This window comes from Pelophylax lessonae (genome assembly GCF_965119305.1).
Source record: "Pelophylax lessonae genome assembly, chromosome: 3".
Classification (NCBI taxonomy): Eukaryota; Metazoa; Chordata; class Amphibia; order Anura; family Ranidae; genus Pelophylax; species Pelophylax lessonae.
Window position 1 is genome coordinate 193,892,961 of NC_138770.1, and position 23,862 is coordinate 193,916,822.

General features: G+C 45.7%; 1 protein-coding gene across 1 annotated transcript in view; it reads left to right on the top strand.

Annotated features, from left to right (window-relative positions):
• GPC1 (glypican 1) overlaps positions 1-23,019 on the top strand; it is a 131,651-nt gene extending 108,632 nt beyond the window's left edge. Inside the window, exons 4-9 of the mRNA XM_082252207.1 lie at positions 13,487-13,652; positions 14,799-14,929; positions 15,426-15,545; positions 17,899-18,032; positions 19,689-19,864; positions 21,921-23,019. Of these exons, the coding sequence (XP_082108333.1) occupies positions 13,487-13,652; positions 14,799-14,929; positions 15,426-15,545; positions 17,899-18,032; positions 19,689-19,864; positions 21,921-22,135 (942 nt within the window). The 3' untranslated portion in view covers positions 22,136-23,019. The remainder of the gene's footprint in view (positions 1-13,486; positions 13,653-14,798; positions 14,930-15,425; positions 15,546-17,898; positions 18,033-19,688; positions 19,865-21,920) is intronic.
• The last annotated feature ends 843 nt before the right edge of the window (positions 23,020-23,862 follow it).

The following is a 23,862-nucleotide window of genomic DNA, read 5'->3' on the forward strand; positions in this document are numbered from 1 at the left end:
CAACATTTTGCCGCTTACCAGTTTATAATGGAATGGCTGCATTAGTTTTCTTTTTTAGGTTTTTCCCCCTTTATTTTCACCTAACACACTTCCTGTCTTAGGTTGTCTGCACTCTATGGGGAATCACCTTTGGACAGAAGCATTGTCAATATTGTGCCTTTTGGGATAAAGTTTCAAACAAATGAATAAAAGCTGACCATTTTAATGGTTTGTTTGAACAGTCTAACTGCCATTTTCAGAGAGTATTTGACAGGTGGTGAGGGAGTTGTAAATTGCCTCCACCGCACCTGTTTTACCCCTTTAAACTCCCCCTCACCTCAACCATGTGCATTGCACACAATTGCTGGGACTGTTGCAGGGTGTCCCAATTCAGTAGAACAGCCTGGATAGTTTTTGAAAAGCATTGGGGGGAGATTTAATAAAACTGGAGCACACAGAATCTGGTGCAGCTGCATTATTGAACAAGCTGAAGTTAGCTTAATTGAACAAAATGAAGTTAAAAGCTTATTGGTTACTATGCAGAGCTGCACCAGTTTCTGTGAGCACCGGTCTTAAGGCCCGTACACACGTTACAAAAATCGGAAGTAAAATTTCGTCCGACGAACGATCTGCCGATTTTCGGATTGTTAGTATGGTGCTTTCGACAGCCGATTACGAATTTTCGGACGACAAAATCTGGATGTGCAGGCTATAAAATTTTTATCGTACGTCACCACAACATCCGATTTTCGTCTCATTAGTACAGTTTTCATCTGAAAAAAATCGTAAGAGCAAGACTAGGCATGCTCAGAGACGAAAGAACACCTACAAAACAATCCAACACATGACATCACTTCTGAAGTTGAATTCTGTCGTACGGGAATTTTCCCTATGAAAGTAACCTCTTCACTTTCCACATCAGACTAGCATGCAACAAAAATCGGACGCAAGATCGTTCGATAATCTGATCGTGTGTACGGGGCTTTAGCCGTTCTGCTCAGTGGGGGCCGCCGATCCCCGCTGAGCAGGTTGATTACAGCTCCCTATCCGCTCTGTGTGCAGAGATGGAGCTGTCAGATCCCCGATCACCTCTATGGGGAAATCGGATGAGAATGGACCACCGGTCTGTTCTCATACAATCCTATCCGATCCTCCAGATGGATGGAAAATAGGGTTTCCATCCCTCCCGGTTTCAGGGACAGGATCAGATAGCAGCGGGTGTCAGCGGAGATGTAAAGATGAGGTGGATGTAAACCATCATACAGCAATAAAGTATAACTAAAGGCGAAACTTGTTTTTTAGTTTTGGATAGAGTGGAGAGGGATCAGAATACCTGTCAGTTTTTATTGCTGTCTGTGTCCCCATTAAAGAGATTTATCCTCTCCATTTGTCCTGTGTACCATTATCATTGAAAGTTAAAGTAAAAGAAATGACCTAAAGTTTGGGTTGTCCCCAGAACGGTAATAGAAGGGAAGTCCTCCAATAGGTACACTAGTTCTGGTGACTTGGGGGTCCCCAAGGAATTCTCTTTATTTACAGAGATTTCCTCTCAGTTCCTGTTTGGCTATGGGAGAGGAAGTGAAGGAAAATGTCTGCAATAGAACACAGATGGCGAAAAAAAAAAAATCCCTTCCTTGCTCTATCCTAAATGGAAAAAAAAGTTTTGTCTATAGTTCTACCTTAACTAAATATCTGGTAATATGTACTGTATAGGGTACTTCTGCCTTTAAATTGGTAATAAACACCACATGGACACTTGTACCTACAGGTAAGCCTATATTAAAGTTTACCTGTAGGTACAACTTGCAACATTTAGGAGATATTTACGGTCACTACAACTGATGACGCAGTAGCGCAGGAGTGACAACATCACAGCTCAGCTATTCAAATGGCCAGAGCCCGCAAACCCAGAAGGAAGACCGGGTGAAGATGGAAGTCCTGTTAGCCATGACATCACGCCGCTGGAGGGCTTAATTTTTAGGTCTTTCATAATGTGCTAGTATGTGATGCATACTGGCACATTATGACATTGTCTTGCAGGAAGAAGATGTTTGATTTTTTTTTTTTTTTTTGGCAGAGGTATATGTAGCTGGATCAGACAACTGTGGCATGCAAGAATCTTCAGCTCCTCCTACTTCCAGCTTGTGCCTGCACAGTAGATCCCCATAAACGTCTATGTGGCCCAGTGGCGGAATTACCAGGGTCGCAGCAGTCGCACTTGCGACTGGGCTCTGGAGTTCCACCACTGTGTGGAGGCCTATCGCCTGCAACCCGCCGCTGCCGCCGCTTCTAGGCAATGATCGGGACAATATGTCCAGGACATAGTTGTACACTGTGGGCGCCACCTGCAGCTAATTGCAGGCATTATGTCAGTCAGGACATTATACACTCACTGTGCCTGAGTGAGCTCTCACTGCTACTGGTACAGTGCTCTGCCCATTCCTCCAAGAAGATCAATGTTAGGTAGAGGAGAAAGTCAGCTGATCAGCTGATGGGCCAGTGAGTGAAGGGGGAGGAGATCTCCCCTGCGTAAGCTCATGTGAAGACAGAGTCCCCATGTCGGGAGAGCTGTTACTGGAGGCACTGTAAAGCCAGGCTGAGAGCAAGGAGGGGGATCGGCTCACACTGAGAAAAGGTGAGTGCCAGTGTTACCATCCCATCTCCTCACCACCCCTCTTCCACTGATCCCATCCCATCCCCCCCACCGCCATTGATGCCACCACCACCACTGATTCCATTTCCATTCCCCTGCCATTGATCCCATCCCTCCCACCACCACCATTGATCCCATCTCCTACTCATCTACGAAAAAAAAAAAAAAAAAAAACGAGATACCAGTTCCTTCTTTGCACCTTCATTCTATCTATCTATCTATCTATCTATCTATCTATCTATCTATCTATCTATCTATCTATCTATCTATCTATCTATCTATCTATCTATCTATCTATCTATCTATCTATCTATCTATCTATCTATCTATCTATCTATCTATCTATCTATCTATCTATCTATCTATCTATCTATCTACGTATACACAAAAAAGATTCGTAAATCTATAATTATTAACAGGGGTACTCACCTTTACACATAATTTACTGATCTTTATTATTAGTAATGACTTGTACTGAACTTGATTAGATTAGTGTGGGGTTTATTAGGAGATATGAGGAATAACTAGCTCAGGGAACACAGCTGAAAAGGGGACTTTGCACATTCATGCCTTGAGGGTAATGGCTTTATATTTTCTTTTATCTGGGTGGGAATACATGTTACATTAATAATTCATTTATTAGTCATACTGACTATTTTAGTGAGTGATCAGACACAGTTAATATACATAATGTGCTGGCCACTGTTTGGATACTGGTTAGGGCATGTAATAGTTTTATTGTGTTGATCTTGTAGAAGGAAGGCTATAAATAAAAATCTAATAAGAATATTAAAGCCTGGTATATTGCTCATATTCCCAGTAATGACACCATTGGAATGGCATCACCAGCCTTGGCTGTGGATCCGTTCCAGGATATTTCTCAGTTCGTCACCAAATTATATGTTATTTGAGCTGTGTGTTATGATGTTCTGACAGTGTGACAGGTAACGAGAGCCACTCTGAGGAGTTAACAAGGCTTCTTGACAAAATGCAGCATCTTCTGCACTGCAAGGCAGTCTAATCTAATATGGCACTTCTGGCTTGTATTAGGTTAAGCCAAGTCGATAGTAATCAGCTTTTTGTCCATTAAAAAAACAGCTTTTTGCAGCCACCTGCAGGCTTAAAAATTGCATTTCTTTTAATTGGTAAATGTGTGTTAGTGATGGAAGCTAAATAGGGGGATATAAAGCTTTGATCTCCCCCACCTCTCCTCCTACTCTTCCAGTCTCTGTCTGTCCCTTTATTTGCTGCCAACTGGACAGAGAGCATAGCTCCCAACTGTCCCTGATTTCGAGGGACTGTCCTTGATTTGGAACAAAGTCCCTCTGTCCCTCTTTCCTCCTCATTTGCCCCTCATTTTGGTCTGATCTTTATAGTTGTATTTAAAATGCACTTTTACTCTTTCAAAAAGTGTTTCCCAGTGCTAAACCCTTCATCTAAATTCTAAATTGCTGCATTTGTAAATTTCAAATGGCAGTATAAAGGAATAGAAGTGGGAAAAAAAGAGCATTTTTGGGTTTAACTAATCTTTTTTAAATAATTCTTCTTTAAGGGGGCGTGGCAGGGGAGTGTGTCCTATGCCTACATACTTTTGCTAATAGGTGTCCCTCATTCCCATCTCAAAAAGTTGGGAGGTATGCAGAGAGTGCATTTCAAGATGGTAACTTCAGCCTAAAAAATTCTTTCAAACCCTGCCCCTCCACTCATAGTCTCACTCATTTCGAGACAATCCCCCACTCTCTAATTACACTTTAGTCTTTGAGACTTCTCATGTGCCTCTGTCTTTACTGGATTTCATTTCAGCTATCCATTTGGCCACTCTCCAAGCCGAAAATCCACCCATAAAGTGTATTTGTCCATTTGTCACTCTTCAAGCCAAAAATCCACCCATAAAGTGTTAGTTCAGCAAAACCTTTTTTTGTTTAGTTTTTGATGGGGGGGAGCTTTGTTAGGGCCTTGCTTGCTCTAATGGTGACAACTGTTTCTCCAGACAGGAAGTGAGGAAAAATCTCCAACAGCAGCACAGACAAAAAGAATGATGTTCTTTTAGTAGAGTAGAGGAAGGATAAAACCCGTGCTAGCTTTTAATTGGTGCCTGTATCATTGTTGCATATTTTTCTTACTCATTGTCCAATGAAACCACTATCATTGTGACAGAGTAAGGTAAATCTAAAGGAGCCCCAGGTAGCAGTAAAATTCAACAAGGGTTCTGATCTTTCCCCATGCTATCCTTAATGATTAAGGCAATTGTAGCTGCATTAATGCACTCGCAACAACCCAGTTATGTACTTATGTGGTACTTTTTTTTATTTACACTAACAGTTCTATTTTTGAAACATGCATATACCCCCTTTTTCTAAGAAACTGAACTGCTTCGGCTCTAGAACAAGTGGGTAGACACCAGAAAGTTTGAATTAAAAATGTAATTTCTCTTCCGTTCATTGACGGACACAGCTCCTGATATTCTTAACCATTGGGTTATACTGCCCCCTACAGGAGTAGGACACTAGGCAGAAAAAAAGTCTGGCTACACCTATGGGCAGTCCCAGGGGGTATACTCCCTCTCTCTGCTATAGGTACTAAGTTTTTTTCTCTCTAGTCAGGAGTAAGGACCTAGTTCCTTGTGGGATCTGTGCAAACTTTTTACTTTTAGATAGATTTTTTTTTTCTGTTTTTTTCTGTGAGATCTACAATCAACTGCCGGACTTGGCAACAGGCTGGATAATCTAGATCCAGTGGTCAACCCCATCCTGGCCAGTGAGCGCACGCAGACCTTAGCTCCGCGCTAGGTCGGCCGCGACATAGCCCCACCAGGCAGGGGCTGGCCTGCAAGTTACACGCCTTGCGAGGTCGCATACGCCTGGGTCTCGGCCTGAGTCGCAGCATTCCTCCTGGCCAACAGCCCCCCCCATTTCAAAGGCGAGGGGTTCTGTCTGGAGTGGTACCCGCCTGGTTCTTGGTATGGTGGGTAGCTGTCCCCCCTCTCCCCCTGGAATGTTTTGGGGTGGACGCAGGCCTTTCCATGGGACGGTCGGACCCCCGGGTTCCCCTCCTTCCCGTTAGGCACCCTTCTCACCTGTCCCCCCCATCCTATTTACTGTCACCAATGCTGGGGCTGTGTGGTTGGTCTGGTACACCTCCCAGGGTGGGGTGCAGGGCGCTAGGCTGGCGATGGGGGTGGGGGGGCGTGTGCTGCCGGCAACCAGGCTATCGGCTATGCTGGGGGGGTTGTATCTGGTGGGGGCTCCTGCCAGGGCCCCCCATCCTGACTGTGCCTTTCCTGAGGCCTAGGGATCCCTCCTGGGTCCCTGGGAGCCTAGTGGTGCCGCATGGGGCCGCCATTTTCTTGTAGCTTTTGTGCTGCAATGCATGGCGGCCATGCTTGTGTAGTTCAGCGACCATTTTGCGGTGGTTTGCCATAGAAAACAGTGGAGGCCATGACAGTGCAGCCCTATGGGTGGCGATTTTGGCGGTGGGAGCCCCTCCTCATCCCTTGGTGCTGACTCCTGGATCTTTTCTTTTCAGGATCCCCGTACGTGCAGTGCAGATTCTCCTGGTGGCTGCGGTGCCTGGTTTCTGTGGGCTGGTGAGTCTAATGGGGTCCTCTCCCTCTCTGCTGAGGATTGATTGGGGCTCTGTTACTGGCAACCGGATGTGCTGCCAGGGCGGTGGGGGTGTCCCCTTAGTTAGTAGTGTTTTACGCTTTTCTGTGGGTTTCCCCTGGTCACTCATGGAGTCTTTTAGAGCACATCTCCCCACCTGATCCCCTCTCTGAGGCCGCGGGGCCTTCCAGGTCCTAACCATCTATCAGTGCACTGACGCCGATCCTGGAGTCTTTTGTGTCCTGCATGGAGTTGGCTTTTGGGCGACGGGCTGGCAAAAAAGCGCCCCCGCCTTACCCTGCCTCTTCTGTCTTCTCAGATCCTGAATCTGATTTGGCCGCGGCGGACGTGGGTTGCCCTGCATAGGTCTGCGACCAGGCGCCCTGAATCCTCAGATAGTGAGGAGGATTCCTCCACTACTGCAACCACACACGAAAAGGCACTTGGGGGATGCACTGATTGTATCTGTGCGTGAGACCTTAAAGATAGAGGACGCAGCTGCGACCGAAGTGCAGGTCCCCTTTGGCACTCACAAGCCATCCAGAGTGGCAAAGGTGTAACCTTAACCCTACTATTTTGACAGAATTGTCACTAAAGAGTGGGGACGACCAAAGCGTCGCCTTGGGGTCCCTAAGTGCTTTGCTAGGCAATACCCCTTCTTAAGAAGTGGACTGTTCAACCGGTGGTGGACTCTCCGGTTTCCAGGTTAAACAAGGCAACCTTGATTCCAGTTGAAGAGTCCCCGGCGTTTAAGGACCCGGCTGACAGGAAGGCGGTAGCTGTGGCCCACAATATGTACACCCTGGCTGGTTCGGCACTGAGGCCAGTATTCACCATTGCCCTTGTGTCCCAGACTCTGACTGAGTGGGCTAAGCTTTTACGCTGTGACCTGGAGGGAGAACAGCTCCACCCTGTCTTTGCTGAGCTGGCGGACTAGTTGGTCCAGGTGTTGCAGTTTATCTGTGATGCCTCTTTGGATGTGGCTCCCCTAGTGGCAGCGGTCCTTTGGTGTGTCTTTTAAATGCTGGTCTGCAGACCAGACTTCTAAAAAGGCCTTGACTGATCTTCCCGTTTAAGGAAATTGCCTGTTTGGTGCTACCCTGGATGGCATCATTAAAGGTCTATAAGGGGGGAAGAGTACCCTTCTTCCACAGGCTACTAAGGGCACGGACCCTCCTCGTAGACGTGGGCCCTCTGTCTCAGCTCATAAGAAGTTTTTTTTCATCCCTCAGGGTTGACTGAGAAGGGATTGAAGCCCTTTAGGACCTCCTCTGGAGGATCCAAGCGAGCTTAGTCTGGCAAGTCAAGAGCGGGCTTCTACAGACCCGCTAGCAAGGCCCCTTCAGTTTGAAGGTGCGCCCTCACCCAAATCTGGGATGGGGGGACGTCTTTGCTGGTTACCAGACCCGTGGACTTCCTCGGTACAAGACAAGTGGGTTCACAAAGTCATTCAGTCCGGCTACAAGATTAAGTTTTGTTCTTACCCTCCGGAAAGGTTCTTTCCTACCAACGTGCGACTGTCCTGGTCCACTAACAGGCTCTCTTTTTCTTCAAGGGATGATTGTCCCGGTTCCGACTTCGGAACGTTTTCAGGGGTTTTACTCAAACCTGTTTACAGTCCCCAGAAAGGAAGGCAAGGTGCGTCCAATCCTGGTCCTCAAGGTGCTGAACTGCTTATGCAGATGCAGAAGCTCAGAATAGAGTCTGTTCGCAAGGTGGTGGCTTCCCTGCATCAGGGGGATTTTCTTGTTTCCATCGACATCAAGGACGCTTACCTTCACATTCCAATACGTGTCAGTCACCAGCACTTCCTCCGCTTTGCCATAGGAGAGGATCATTATCAGTTTGTGGCCTTACCCTTTGGTCTCGCCTCTACTCCTCGGGTCTTCATGAACGTGTTGGCCCTCACATTCCAATACGTGTCAGTCACCAGCACTTCCTCCGCTTTGCCAAAGGAGAGGAGCATTATCAGTTTGTGGCCTTACCCTTTGGTCTCGCCTCTACTCCTCAGGTCTTCATGAACGTGTTGGCCCTCGTGCTAGCATTGTTACATCAGCAGGGAATCGCGGTCCTGGGCTACTTGGATGACTTTCATCTGCTAGCAGAGTCTCCAGACTGCGCTGGTGGAAAACCTGGAGATCTCCATACGGAATAATAAAGTCAAATGGTGGCAATGTATGCAATAATTTTAAACCTATGTATCACCATTTAAGTGTCTGTCGATGTAGCCTGAAACCTGCAGCAAAAAAAAAGTATTCCTGTGAAAGCACAGAAACTAAAGAGGGCTGCAATGTTGACAAAATAATGACAGGTTAGTGAATTATAAATCTCCATACGGACCCTGGGGACGTTCGGCTGGATTCTGAATCTCCAGAAGTCTGCCTTGGTTCCTTCCACAAAACTAGAGTATCTGGGTCTGACTTTGGACTCGGCCATAGCCAGAATACTTCTTCCTCTGGACGAACTCCGGAAACTGCAGACTGCAGTTTGCCTCCTGATTTCTAGCAGATGGTCATTCCTCCGAACTTGCATGCGAGTGCTGGGCCTGATAGTGTCTGCCTTCAAGGCGATCTCGTTTGCACAGTTCCATACAAGGTCCCTGCAAGGGAGATTCTGATCAAATGGGACAAGACTCTGCAATCTCTGGACAGCCAAATCCAGCTTGGTCAGGATGCAAAAGGGTCCCTGATCTGGTTACTTCCTTCTCCGGTGCTCTGGCAGGGCAAATCCTTCCTCCTCTTGTACTGGACAGGGGTCACCATGGATACCAGCCTGTCGGGGTGGGGAGGCATTTTCAACAGAAATTCTGCTCAGGGGATCTGAACCCTGGAAGAGTCCAGACTACCGATCAATATCCTGGAGCTCCGAGTGATCAGACTGTGCCTGGAACATTGGACGGATCATCTCCAAGGATGCCAAGTGCGCATTCAATCAGACAATGGCACAGCCGTGGCTTTTGTGAAGGGGGCACAAGAAGTGTCCTGGAAGCTCTGGAGGAAGCCGGCATTCTCAGGTGGGCAGAACGTTCGTTACAGTCCTTTCTGCCGTACATATTCCCGGAGTGGAAAACTGACAGGTGGATTACCTCAGTCAGCAGGCGTTGGACCAGGGGGAATAGTCTCTTCATCAGGAGGTGTTTTTTTAGTTGTGTCTCCTGTGGGGCACACCCAAGGTGGATCTGTTGGTGTCCCAGCTCAACAGAAAGGTGCAGAGGTTCGTGGCACAGTCACGGGTTCCTCTGGCGGATTCCACAGGCACGCTGGTGGCCCAGTGGGGATCAGTATCGTCTTATTTACACCTTGGGGTTCATCCTCCCTCCTTCTTGGTGGCTCAGATCTTGACCTTCCTTTAAGGGGGGGTTGAACAGAAATTAGCCTTGAGTACCATCAGGCCAGGTGTCCGCTTTGTTGGTCTTCTTTCATTTACCCTTGGCCACACACTCCCTGGTGCGTACCTTTCTTCAGGGTGTTCGCCATTTGGTTCTGTCCATGCTTTTTTGGTTCTGTTCATGATTTCTGTCCTCCAGAAGGTTACTTTTGAGATTCTTCGGGAGATTCCCTTGTTTACACTGTCTCAGCAGCGTTTTCCTTCCTTTTACCTTACTTGGTGGTTCACAAAGATAAGGTGGTTCTTCACCCCTGTCCGTCATTCCTTCCAAAGGTTGTCTCTGATTTCCATTTGAATGAAGACATTGTGTTGCCTTCCCTGTGTCCCAGGCTATAACATCTGAAGGATATTGCCTTGTATGCCTTGGATGTGGTTTGGGCAATTATGGTGTACTTGGCAGCTATGGAGTCTTTTAGGAAGTCAGACTCACTATTTGTACTGTATGTCGGACGGTTTGCCCGCTTCCTCTGTGACCATTCCCAGATGAATTACACAGATGGTGATTAAGGCCTCTTCCATCAGGGGTCAGGTTCCTCCTTTCCCTATCAAGGCGCACTCTACTTGGGGGCTCAGGGCATCCTGTCATCAGACGTCAAAGACGCAGGTTTGCAGGCAGCCACCTGGTGGTCGGTGCACACTTTCACAAAGTTCTATAGAGTGGATGTGTTGGTGTGATGGCATCTGTGGATGCCTCTTTTGGCTGCTGTTTAGAGGACTTCGTCCTCTTTGAGGGTGTATTGTTTTTTTCAGGTGGGCTCCAGTAATTTTGGTTGAGCCCCTGTTGCCTGGTTGGCTACTGTTTTTAGCCTTGGGAATTTTTTGCTGTTCCCACCCCTTATGTTCAACACTGCTTTGAGATGTCCCAATTGTAGAGAATATCAGGAGCTGTGTCTGTCAATGAAAGAAAGAGAAAATGGGATTAATGACTTACCGTAAAATCGGTTTCTGTAATGTTCATTGACGGACACAGCACCCACCCCTCTGTGGTGTTGTATTTTTCTCTGACACTGCTTGTAACAAAACTGAGTACCTATAGCAGAGAGAGGGAGTATACCCCCTGGGACTCCCCATAGGCGTAGCCAGACTTTTTTTCTGCCTAGTGTCCTACTCCTGTAGGGGGCAGTATAGCCCAATGGTTAAGAATATCAGGAGCTGTGTCCGCCAATGAACATCAGAGAAATGGATTTTACGGTAAGTCAAAAATCCCATGTTTCTGAATTGTAAAGGAGAGTTAATTCTTAGACCTTTGGGTTATGATCTTATTCTCAAGGTTATTGGAAACTAGCAAATAGCAAAGCTTTACTCTTACCTACATAAGCTCTTCCATTCCCAGCACTGCCTCTGTTTTTTGCTAATGTCTATAGATGATGGTCCTGATTCTTTTGGCTGAGAGTGTTTCCTAATTTGATACACCACATGAAGATTTAAAATTATGTTTGGCTGCTAAGAATCATTGCTCCAGAGCAGCTGCAGTTATCATTATCAGTCCTTTGCAGGCAGTTGCATTGTGCGAGTTAGCTGGTGTGTGATATATAGATCCAGGACCATGGTCTGCTGTGGCAGAGCCCAGTCCCTGAATACCCAGCAGGGCATGCCTGACCTGCAGAGGTGAAGATTGGGCCATTACACTCTGCAACATTAAAGGTACGTTGCCCCTGTCTGGGGTTCTTACTGCTGGTGCTTACCCTGGAGGCTTTGAAGAACTTGGGCCCAGCAAAAACTATTCCCACCATGTGTGGAAACTGCAGGGAGCTGTCGACTGGAGATCAGGGCAATTTTACTTACCCTTCAGCACTGGACCCCCCTCCTCTGGGAATTGCCATTCCAATGTGACAATGCCAGTAGTATACACAATTCATCAAGGTGGAACAAGGAATCAGGCAGATCTTAGAGAAGGGGATCTCCTTCTGACTTGGGCAGAATTTCATGTTCCTGGCCAAGGTGCACCACTGGCTGGATCCCGTAGAGTGGTCCCTGCACCCGGAGATGTTTCACTTAGTCTGTCTCTGGTGGGGGATGCCAGATGTAGACCTACTGGCTCCCAGATTCAACAGCAAACTGGACCAGTTTGTATCCAGGGATCCTTGGGCTATTTGAGAGGATGTTCTAGTCACTCTGTGGAATCAGTTTAACCTGATTTATGCATCCCCCCCTCTCAAACTCCCGCCTCTTGTGCTTCAAAGGTAAGAAATAGAGAAGCCAAATTGGTGACCCTCAATGCATCGAATTGGCTCAGGAAGGACATAGTCAGACTCCTAGCAGACGGTCTGTGGCCCCTACTGGGTCTTCCAGTTATTCTTTTTCAATGTCCCTTGTTCCATTCTGCTTCATGGTTTCTGGCTTTGATGACTTGGCTGTTGACGCCCAAGTCCTGAGGGAAAGGGATCTCCTAGACATTGTGATTCTTGCTTTGCTAGTGGCTAGAAAGCCCTCATCTCATAAGGTTTACTATTGCATGACGAAAGCATATTTTGCTTGGTGCAAGAAGAGGGAGCTTAATCCCAGGAATATTCCATGGAAAGGGTTTTCAGCCAGGATTGGATAAGTCAGGGTCAGGATTCTGCCTTGGTGGTGCTCTTTCAGAAACTGCTGGCATCCCAATTCTTTGGTGAGATACTTTTTTACAAGGAGTATTTGACATTGCACCACCTGTAAGCTCCTCACCGACTATATTGTTGGTCCTTCAGAAGCCACCATTTGAGCCTATTAGGGACATGTCTCTCTCCCTTTTTCCTGCCAGGTTGTCTTTATTATGGTGATCACTTCAAACGGTAGAGCATCTGAACTTGCAGCCTTATCCTATAAGAAACTATTCCTTGTTGTCCACAAGGACAAGATTGCTATGAGACCTCGGAACTCCTTTCTCCCTAAGGTGGTCTCAGTATTTCATTTAAAACAGTACATATTGTTGCCTTCCTTTGTCCAGCTCCTAAAAATGTAAGTACGGCTGTGTATGTCTATTCACAGCCTCAATTTGTCAATATGATGCTCTCTTTATGTTACCTGAAGATTACCCAAAGGGACTGACTGCCTCTAGACCCACAATTGCTAGGTGGATTTGCTAAATCATTACCCAGGCGACCGACCTGAAGGGGAAGTTTCTCCCTTTTCACTGAAGGCTCACTCCACCAGAAGTGTTGGTGCTTTGTGGGCTTTTTAGCTTCAAGTCTCAGCTTCCCATGTCTGTAAGGCTGCCATTTAGTCTTTGGCACATACATTTTGCAAATTTTACCATGTGGATGCTCAGTCCTTGGCAGACAATGGCTCTGGTAGGAAGGTCCTCCAAACAACCCTGTGAGGGCTTTCTCTGTTTACACTTCTTTTTCTATTGGTAAGATGTTGGTTGTTGGTGGGCCTGTTAACCGCTGTTTGCTGTTGCCTGCCCCTCGTGCAATTGCTTTTGGACATCCCTATAATCTAAAAAGTTACTCTCCTGTGTCCTGTGATGTATGATTAAGAAAATAGGATTTGACTTACTTGCAAAGTCCTATTCTTGGAATACATCACAGGACAGAGGTCGCTCCCCTCTTGTTTCACCCCGATATTGATTGCAGACAAAACTGAGGCAATGCTGGGAATGGGAAGGATTAGGCATCGCTGAGTCAAGCTTTGTTATTTGCCAGGGTCAATTACCTGGAGGTGGAGCATAAGCCAATGATCTAAGAATGATGTCTTCTGTGTTCTGTACTTATTCATGTGTCACTTTTAAAACAATATTATTTCAACTCGTTTCTAACAGTTACGCTATACAGCACCAAGGGGATGGTGATACTATTAATGTCAATAATACTATTGTTAATAATGATCCAACAAAATGCATGTGGATTTAAAACAAAATATTTGTTAAAATGTCTCCTACCTTCAGGTTCCTATGAGCAGAGAATGCACACGCGAAGTCATGAAACTAATGTACTGTCCATTGTGCCGGGGCCATGCTACTATAAAACTGTGCGATAACTACTGCTGGAATGTCATGCAGGGATGTCTGGCTAATCAGGCAGATTTGGACTCTGAATGGAGAAATCTAATTGGTGAGTAGAGAAAATGATTTTTCATTCACAAATGGGGTTAAGCTCTTATCATTGGGCTTCAATGCTTTCTTAATCTCAGACCCAAAGTTAAATGAGGAATTCCGACTTTTCTCTGACTTCTGTTTGCTGCATACGTGTTCCAGGTATGTGATTTAAAAGTACAGATACCACCAGGCAATTAGTATATTCAGTAGGCTCATAATGGCAGCACCTTATATCATATATTTCACATGGTAGGAATGCTATAATAAAACATTACAGGGAAAAAACAACCATTTTATTTTGGATGAAAGGGCAATAGGGTGTCCAGAATTTTGGAAAGATTCTTATTTACAAAGCCCAAGGATGCTAATTATGTTGCTAAGCATATAGATAGGTGTGCCCTCTAGTGGCTACATATCTATATATGGAATATTAGTAATGAGAATGTTTCCAAAAAGAATGTCAAGATATCAAAGAGATGTTATAAATTAGTCTCAGATTAAACAATTATTAGTGGCAAAACAAAATGTTCACAGGACATTAGCCAGTTGTGGACATTTGGCATACCACATATGTAAAAAAAAAAAATGCCTTTTGTTTTCTTGTCTTGTTTTTCTTGTTGTTTAAACATTATTTGTTTTTTTATTTGTTTTTTTGTATCACTAGTTTAAAAAAAAAAAAAGCATTTTATTTAATCTGTAATGAAAAAATACATTTTTTTTTACGTTTGCAATGTTTTGTACCATAACATAATTTTAGTATAATAGGACAAAATTTTTGAATAAAATGTATACTTTTTATCTACAGTAGCACTGATCAAAGTAAAAAAGGGATTTTTTGGGGGATTTATGTTTTTATCTATGGATTCCATAAAATATAGAAAAATGTTTGCAAGACAATATCACCAAGTCTTGTCTTTTCTTAAAACCTGATAAATGTATTACTTTGTTATCATAATAACAGCAAAGTTATTGCCAAAAAACAGCTCACAGCAGAAATGTTAAAATTGCTCAGGTCAATAGGGGTGTGTGTGCAGGGAGGAGAGCTGAGCTTTGGACATCAAAATTTAGGTCTGATGACATTAACATTAACTTCAGTTCATATGATATGTATTATACACATACAAGCCATAAACGTATTGCTATCTCTTCTTGTGGTTTTCAGAATCTTTATTGCTAGTTGCGGGCAAGTTTAATGGAGCTGCTGGAGTGGAGTACATTGTAGGAACCATCCATACAAAGATTTCTGATGCTATAACCTACATGCAGGAGAACAAGGATTTAATAACCAACAAGGTATTTTCAGGCAGTATTTTAAGACTGCATTTGACATCATATTTAAAAAAACATCACTGGAGATACAGTACAATATATGCAAATTTAGTGGCCAGGAAAATGGAAACCCTTACAACACAAATGTGGCTACCCTTTCTATCTGTTTAACATGGAGTACAGTTATATCACACATTAGTCACTCCAATAGTATACCCACACAGGGGGAGGTGTACTGCAGTCCACCTTGGGGTCTATGACCATTTTGAAGCATCATAGTATCAGCGATGTCACACCACTATCCATCTAGCTAATCATTCTACTCTTTTGTAGATTATCCGGTGATGGCAGCTGTTATATTTTTTTATCTATTCCATAGCACAGAATTGATTCTCACAATTTAAAAGCATTGAATCCATCAGCCATGTTAATACATATATATTGCTTTACAGGTTAAGTGGATAATAAGTTTGCTACATACTATATGACTTAACAGTAAGAGTCTCTTTCATTTCTGCAGTTGTTTAAAAGTTGTGGAAACCCCAAAAAGGGAGGCAAGACTCCCAAAGCAGAGGAGAGACGGAGAAAAGGAAAGGCTGCCCAGGAAGATAAATCTACAGTGCCCAGCATGGAGAACCTGGTGAGTGATGAAGGCAGGAGTGCCAGACATATTCACAATACATTCTTATGTCTTAAAATGACCCAGGGTCAGGCCGAGCAGGGCTGGCTAATGCAGGGGTTCCCAACCCCCAGGCTTCGGACCACTACCAGTCCATAGCCTGTTGATGACCTAGCCACACAGTGGAAGGTGAAGGGTGACCTTGGTCCAGACATGACTAACACAGGCTGTGGTCTCCCCTCACCTCCCGCTATGCGGCCATGCCTGTGTCCCCTCTTCCGGCTCTCCCGACCACCACTCCTCCAGTAGAGCTTTATTGAATGTCTTTTGGTAGACTGTATCCTAGTGGGTTTATGGCCATTTAAAAGAGGACCTGAACTGTGAAGACTTTGCTCAGAAAAGGCAAGCAAAGTACAAAGGGTTGATAAACCAGTCTTGCCTGTAGGCTCCTACAGCTGATCACCTTCCCATTGCTGACTTACAAAGCATTGTTCCACACTGTGTCTCTGTGTGGGAATGGCCATTTTGGAAAAGGAGTGGGGCTTTGCTTCTTCATGTCAGAGCTGACCCCCTCGTGACTGGTGCTCTGATGACTGTTGGGGCTATTAATCAGGAACAGCAGAAAGCGCAGATCCACAGAATAAATTACTCCAGTACAGCTTCCTCTCCAGCAGCCCCAGAAGCACAGTGAGTAGTGCAGTAGTGACTTCACTAAATATCACTCCAATTGTCCGTAGACTAGAAGTCCGAGTCAGCGGTGATTAGGATGGTCTTACACTGCAGATTCGCACTTATGAGGCTGTAGGCACAGGGGATGCCTAGGCTCCCTCACATACCAGGAAATGCAATGCTATTTTTCATAAGAAATTCCAGACAAAGGTGAATTATTCACGGTACTGCTTAGACGTAATTAATGTGTCTAGGTGTTTCCTATCCCCATTTAATGTTCAGGTCTATTTAACCTCTTGCCGACCACCCCATGTATATTTATGGCGAGGCGGCGGCTTTTCTGTGCAAAATCATGTACAGGTACCTGATTTTGCACTTCTTGGTCTGCGGCGATCCACTCCCGAAGCAATTGGATACCCATGGATGCCCTTTGTTCCCGAAAGAAGCAGAACAGCGGTCTGCCTATGTAAACGAGGCAGATTGCCGTTCTGTTAGTAGAAAACACAGAGATCCTGTGTTTCTGCTCAGCAGGAAAACAAAACTCTGTCTTCCCACAGTGCAAGCCCCCCCCCCCCCCCACAGTTAATAAGCACTCCCAGGGAAAACATGTAACCCTTTGATCGCCCCTGATGTTAACCCCTTCTCTACCAGTGTCATTAGTACAGTGACAGTGCATATTTCTCTTTCGTTCATTGACGGACACAGCTACTAATTTTCCTAACAATTGGGTTATACTGCCCCCTACAGGAGTAGGACACTAGGCAGAAAAAAAGTCTGTCTACGCCTATGGGCAGTCCCTGGGGGTATACTCCCTTTCTCTGCTATGGCTACTCTTTCTGCCTAGTGCTGGGATCTCTGGCCCTGGCAATTTTTTTCTTTTTAGAAAGGATTTTTTCTCCTGTTTTTTTCCTGTGAGATCTACAATCAACTGCCGGACACCCCAGACAGGCTGGATAATCTAGATCCAGTGGTCACCACAGTCTGGCCAGTGAGGACACGCAGACCTCAGCTCCGTGCTAGGTTGGCCGCAACATAGCCCCATCAGACAGGAGGCTGGCCTGCGAGTTAAACCCCTCGCGAGGTCGTATACGTCAGGGTCTCGGCCCGAGTCGCAGCGTTTCACCTGGGAGACAGCCCCCCCATTTTGATAGAGAGGAGGTTCTGTCTGGAGCGGTGCCTGCCTTGATCCTGGTATGAAAACTAACTGTCCCCCCTCTTCCCCTGGAGGGTTTTGGGGTGGATTTGGGCCCCTCCATGGGACAATCAGACCCCTGGGTTCCCCTCTTTCCTGTTAGGCACTCCCCTCATCAGTCTGTTGGTCCCTGTGGGCCAAATCGCCCTCCATCTGCCCCCCCTCCACTGGTGCTGGGGTTGTGGGGTCGCCTGGTCCATTGCCTGGGGGTAGGGTGCTGTGCTGGCCATGGGGGCAGGGGGGGGGGGGTGCGCCGCCAGCGATCGGGCGATCAACTGTGGGGGGGGGGGGTATTGTACCTGGTGGGGGCTCCTGCCAGGGCCCACCTTCCTGCCTGTGTTGTTTTCTGAGGCTTTGGGATCCCCAGTATGGTTGCTGTGACTCACTTTCCATATGGAACATGTTAAAGATAAGTTCTTCCATTTATATACTGTACTGTCAATAGATCAATGACTTTCTATCATTCGACAATGCTCCTTTACCCTATAAATGTAATCATATTTATTTTTCTAGGTATTAGATGTAAAGGCGACACTCAGTGACATTCAGGACTACTGGATATCCTTACCAAATTTATTCTGCAGTGAAAAGACTATTGCTGGTCAAGGCAACGAAGACAAGTGCTGGAATGGAATGGCCCGAGCTAGGTAATTCATTTTGTCTAGCAGCTCTAAAATGTCGTCTTGACATGACACGCTCAGGAAACCTAAATATCTTGACTGTGGCTCTATCCACATAGAGCAATATACATTTATAGCATTATGCAGTGTTCCACCTCAACCAAATGTTTCAATGCTCCAGCTGTGGGGCTGGAAAGTCATTGGTGGCCCACATACACACCAATTATCTAAACTGAAAAGGTTAAAGTATGACCGAAGGATCCTGTATGACAGCCTAAACAGGTCCAAAATCCAGTAACTATGTGATGTTCAAGCCTCTTAAAGTAAACAAAACCCTCCTATATTTGTATCTCACATGCCTCCCCTCACAGACAATGCAGTACCAGTGGAATGGTTTCAGCAACAGATGCAGTGCCATCACTTTAGAGCAGTGGTCATCAACTTTTAAGACCACTAACATGAATTTTACATGCCTTATACACGCAATGCTCCAGCTCTCTGCGTCCCCCGTCCCCCTCGTACTCTCCATTACACTGCTGCCTTAAACAGACTCATCATCATTGGATCTCACATCCATATCCAGCCATGTGCTTGAGCTCCATGCTCCCTCCCACAGCCTATGATCAGTGCTGCCATTGGAAGTCCCCCTCCCTTACCTCCCACCCTTCTGAGTTCCCAGGAGCTGGAACTACAAAAGAGGCATCAGGTATCAATGTGCGCCGACAGTATTGACTGTCAGCACAGCAGACATTGAGAACTACACTGGAAACAACATTGGTCAGTATACATCTGCCACAATGTTGATCTGTGGCAGAACCCCTAGAGACCACCAAAATTTTCTTGTGGACCATCAGTGGTCCACGGACCACTGGTTAGTGACCCCTGCTCTAGAAAGCAGTGGACAGAACTAGGTATGGGCTAGGTGTTGAATGACTGCTTACAGTAGTGTGAATCAGCATTAATGTTGATAGCCTTAACCCCTGCCATATTTTTTCATCCCACTGTAGTGCAGGCACATTAGAATGATAACGCTGCTTTTAATTCAGTAGCAGTACAACAGTGTTGTCACTCCAACACAGGAAGCTGCATAAGGTGGAATTCACTGGCAGGTTCAACAATTTTTTGTGATACTTTGCAGGGGTGCTAAAGGCCCGTACACACGTACCGATTGTCGGCCGAAACTGTTCGGCCACCGAACGATCGGCCGATTTTCGGCTTGTTAGTATGATGCTTCCGACAGCCGACAGCGCACTTTCGGCCGAACAGAATCTGTCGTGCAAGCATTAAAATTTTTGTATGCCGACACCAGAACGGCCGATTGTTCACCAGTCAGTACAGAATTCGGCCGACAGACAGCAGATTTGCAAGACTGGGCATGCTCAGAAAAGAAAAAAGACCAGGAAAGTTAACCATCACATGACATCACTTCTGCAGTTGGCTGTTGTTGGCCGACAAAATTCGTGTGCAGTCTTTTGCACTTTTCAACAGACAAGACAGCCCTCGGACAAAATACGGCCGATCGTTCGGCCGACGATCGGTACATGTGTACGGGGCTTTAGAGAAAACTGGAAGTGCAGAAACACAGTTAAGTCTGCAGCAATTAATCAAAAATGCTGTGTGTATTAGTAAGATTATTGTGCGGTTTTACTGACATTTAGAGTGATAAGTTGTGTTTTGCTTTAGGTACATGCCAGAACGGATGGGCAGTGGCCTTGCCAACCAAATAAATAACCCTGAAATTGACGTAGATATTACCAAGCCTGATATGACTATCCGTCAGCAGATCATGCAGCTGAAAATCATGACAAATCGTCTCCGCAATGCCTACAATGGAAATGACGTGGACTTCCAGGACACAAGTAAGTAGAAATTCTCAAATAACAGCCCATATTTGTAGGTGGCAGTTGCTGTTTCTGCTTAAAAATGTGGTTTAGATTTCTCAGTACTGTTGGTTAGACATACACATCAGTTCCTGTTAGCTGTTCGGTGTCTGCAATTGTTGTCTGTGCCTGGTGTTTGAGGCTTTTAGGGTAGTTGTAGGTTTAGGTGAACCTGACTTGGCCTAAACTGTCAGGAACAACAGTGCTGATGTGCAGATACCTGGTGGTCCTTGCCAGGGCCATCTTTAATAATGATTGGACCCTGGGCAAACATTTAAATGGGCCCTGCCAAATCCACTTATCAACTATTTGCGAGCAGTGCGGGCTCAAGGGAAAGCTGCTTAGGGCCCCATGACAATGACTGGGCCCAGGGCAGCTGCCCCTTTTTCCCTGTGTTAAAGACAGCCCCGGTCCTTGCAAGTATCTGTGTTTGCTTTTAGTAAATCAACCCCAGTGATTGATTTAAAGACAAATAGACTGGGCACTTTGCAAGTGCAGTTGCACTCATTTTCCACAGAACTTAGTGGACTTACTGGACTTAATGGACTTACTTTATGTGCAGTGTGACTTTTAAAATGACTGTGAACTTTGCAAGTGCAGTTGCTCCAGAGCTTAGTAAATGAGGTAAAGTTTCACTTTACAATGAATACCCAATCACATGGAAGTTAAATAAAAAAAAACAGTAAAAGTGCAGTGTCTTTCTGCCTTTAAGAAATCAACCCATTATGTCTGTCTACTTCCAGTGACACCACCCATACTGGAGCCTTTGTTCCTTCCAGTGACACCACTGACACAGGGACATTTTTTCCTTCCAGTGACACCACTGACACAGGGACATTTTTTCCTTCCAATGACACCACTGACACCGGGGCATTTTTTCCTTCCAATGACACCACTGACACAGGGACATTTTTTCCTTCCACTGACACAGGGATATTTTTTCCTTCCAATGACACCACTGACATAGGGGCATTTTTTCCTTCCAATGACACCACTGACACCGGGGCATTTTTCCCTTCCAATGACACCACTGACACCGGGGCATTTTTTCCTTCCAATGACACCTCTGATATAGGGGCATTTTTTCCTTCCAATGACACCACTGACATAGGGGCATTTTTTCCTTCCAATGACACCACTGACACCGGGGCATTTTTTCCCTTCCAATGACACCACTGACACCGGGGCATTTTTCCCTTCCAATGACACCACTGACACAGGGGCATTTTTTTCCTTCCACTGACACAGGGACATTTTTTCCTTCAAATGACACCACTGACACCGGGGCATTTTTTCCTTCCAATGACACCACTGACACAGGGACATTTTTTCCTTCCAATGACACAGGGACATTTTTTCCTTCCACTGACACAGGGACATTTTTTCCTTCCACTGACACAGGGACATTTTTTCCTTCCACTGACACAGGGACATTTTTTCCTTCAAATGACACCACTGACACAGGGACATTTTTCCTTCCAATGACACAGGGACATTTTTCCTTCTGGTGACAACACAGGGGCATCTTTTACTTCCAGTGACACCACCGACACAGGGACATTTTTTTTCTTCTTCGCCACTGTTAGCCCCATATTTGTATATTTTGTGCACTGATTTTAACTCTTCAGTTTGTTCTGCTGCAGTGTACCATAGCTTTTGGTACTATTTTAGCACATGCCACAAACATTACATATTTTTTGCTCCATGCCCCTCTATTAGCCCCGCCTCCTCCACCTGGGGGGACAGTTTGCTATCCTTGCCCTAGATGCCAGATGATCTTCTCCGGGCACTGACCCGATCAGTCTGCTGCTGCTTTTTGTGTCTAATCAGCAGGCTTGGGCCTCTCTCACGTAGAGTGATCCGCCTGCTGTGTAGTGTAAGAGTGCTGTGTAAATCTCAGGAATGGATGGACAGAATTACAAATGCATTGGCTGCTAAAACAGCTCTCGTATGTGTATGTAATCTGCATATTTAGCTGTTTGCCTGTAATTGTATTGGTCTTTAGGCACTAACAATCACTATTGTATTTGTGTAGGTGATGACATCAGCGGCTCAGGAAGTGGAGACGGCTGCACTGACAGCGTCTGCATCAAATCATCGTCAGGAGATGCTTCCGTAGTGCACACACAGACACATATCACTCACAATTCCAAATCATCGGAAGGGGCAGGGAACAGTGCTTACCTCCACTCATGGAGCCGCCTTCTACTTGCCATGGCTTTGCTTGTGGCACTTTCTGCCCGATGGTAGCTTCTGTGAATTTTCGTATAAAAGGGAATGCTATTTACTTCACCCTGTCCAAATAAACTTGACCTTCTCAGTTTGGATGTAGATGACAATGGAAAGGGAGCGAGTGCTGGAGCTTAGGCCTCTATAACACTGTGTTCTTCTACAGGCTCACAATGTCTCCATACCTGTACATTTTTTGTAATTGTGTCTATTTTATTTTCAGATTCAGATAAACCTTGGGCTGTTCTTTTTTTTTTTTTTTATTCTTTGATTGATAGCACAATATTGTTATAAGTGGCATAAAGCCTCACTAATACAGTGTCTCTTTTCTAAGATTAAAAATAAAATACATGGAAAAATGTAAAATATTTATTAGTGCAACTACACACATTTCTCTGCCTATAGAACGGACAGATTTAGAGAAGCATTGTATGCCGTTTTCTTTATGGTTCTATATAAAGAAGGTTTCTCTTTATCTCTGTCACCGGGCTTGATTTTGTGGAGAGGCATGAGAAGCCATCTTGTCACCACAGATTTTGATTAGACTATTTGAGCAGTTGTCCTAGTACAAGAGGGTAATAGACTGCACACAGGAGCTTTGAGGAAATGGAAAAGAGTGCTTGCTTACTTATTCATTATTGTAGTCATCTGCATCACAAAACTCAGACTGAGAGCTGGTTCCTTGGGAAGAGAGCTCTGCCCTGCTTCTCACTTACTATTGACTAGTGTTTAATAGTCCTCAGCCAATGATCTGCTGACTACTCCCCTCCCTCCGCTGCATTCAATCATCTTCAGACTCCTCCCCTCTCTCCACTGCAGCCAATGACCTGAAGACTCCTCCTCTCTCTTTGCTGCAGCCAGTGAGCTGAAGACTCCTCCCCTCCCTTTGCTGCAGCCAATGATCTGCAGACTCCTCTACTTCCTCCATTGCAGCCAATGATCTGCAGGCTTCTTCCTGACTTTAGCTGCATTTAATGATTTGCACACTTCTCCTCTCTCTCTCTGCTGTAGCCAATAATCTTCAGACTCTTCCCCCTCCCTCTGTTGCAGCCAATGATCTTCAGACTCCTCCCCTTCCCTTTCTACGCCAAAATAATTGCAGAATCTTCACCTTGCTCTGCTGCAGCCAATCATCTTCAGACTCATGCCCTCCCTCTACAGCAGCCAACAGTCTACAGACTACAGAGCAGCCCTCACCCCTCCCTCTGCTACAGCCAGTGATTTACAGACGTCTCCCCTCCCTCCGCTGTAGCCAATGATCTGCTGACTTCTCCCCTTCTTCTGCTGCAGCCAATAATCTGCAGACTTTTTCCCTCCCTCCGCTGTAGCCAATTATTTGCTGACTTCTCCCCCCCTCCTGCTACAGCCAATAATCTGCAGGCTCCTTCCCTCCCTCCGCTATAGCCAATGATCTGCTGCCTTCTCCCCTCCTTCTGCTGCAGCCAATAATCTGCGGACTCACTCCCTTCCTCCACTGTAGCCAATTATTTACTGACTTCTCCCCTCCTCTTGCTACAGCCAATAATCTGCAGACTCCTTCCATCCCTCCGCTGTAGCCCATTATTTGCTAACTTCTCCCCAGCTCCTGCTGCAGCCAATAATCTGCAGACTTCTCCCCTCGCTCCACTGTAGCCAATGATCTACAGACGCTTCCCCTCCCTTTGTTACAGCAAATAATCTGCAGACTTCTCCCCTCCCTCCGCTGTAGCCAATGATCTACAGACGCTTCCCTTCCCTTTGTTACAGCA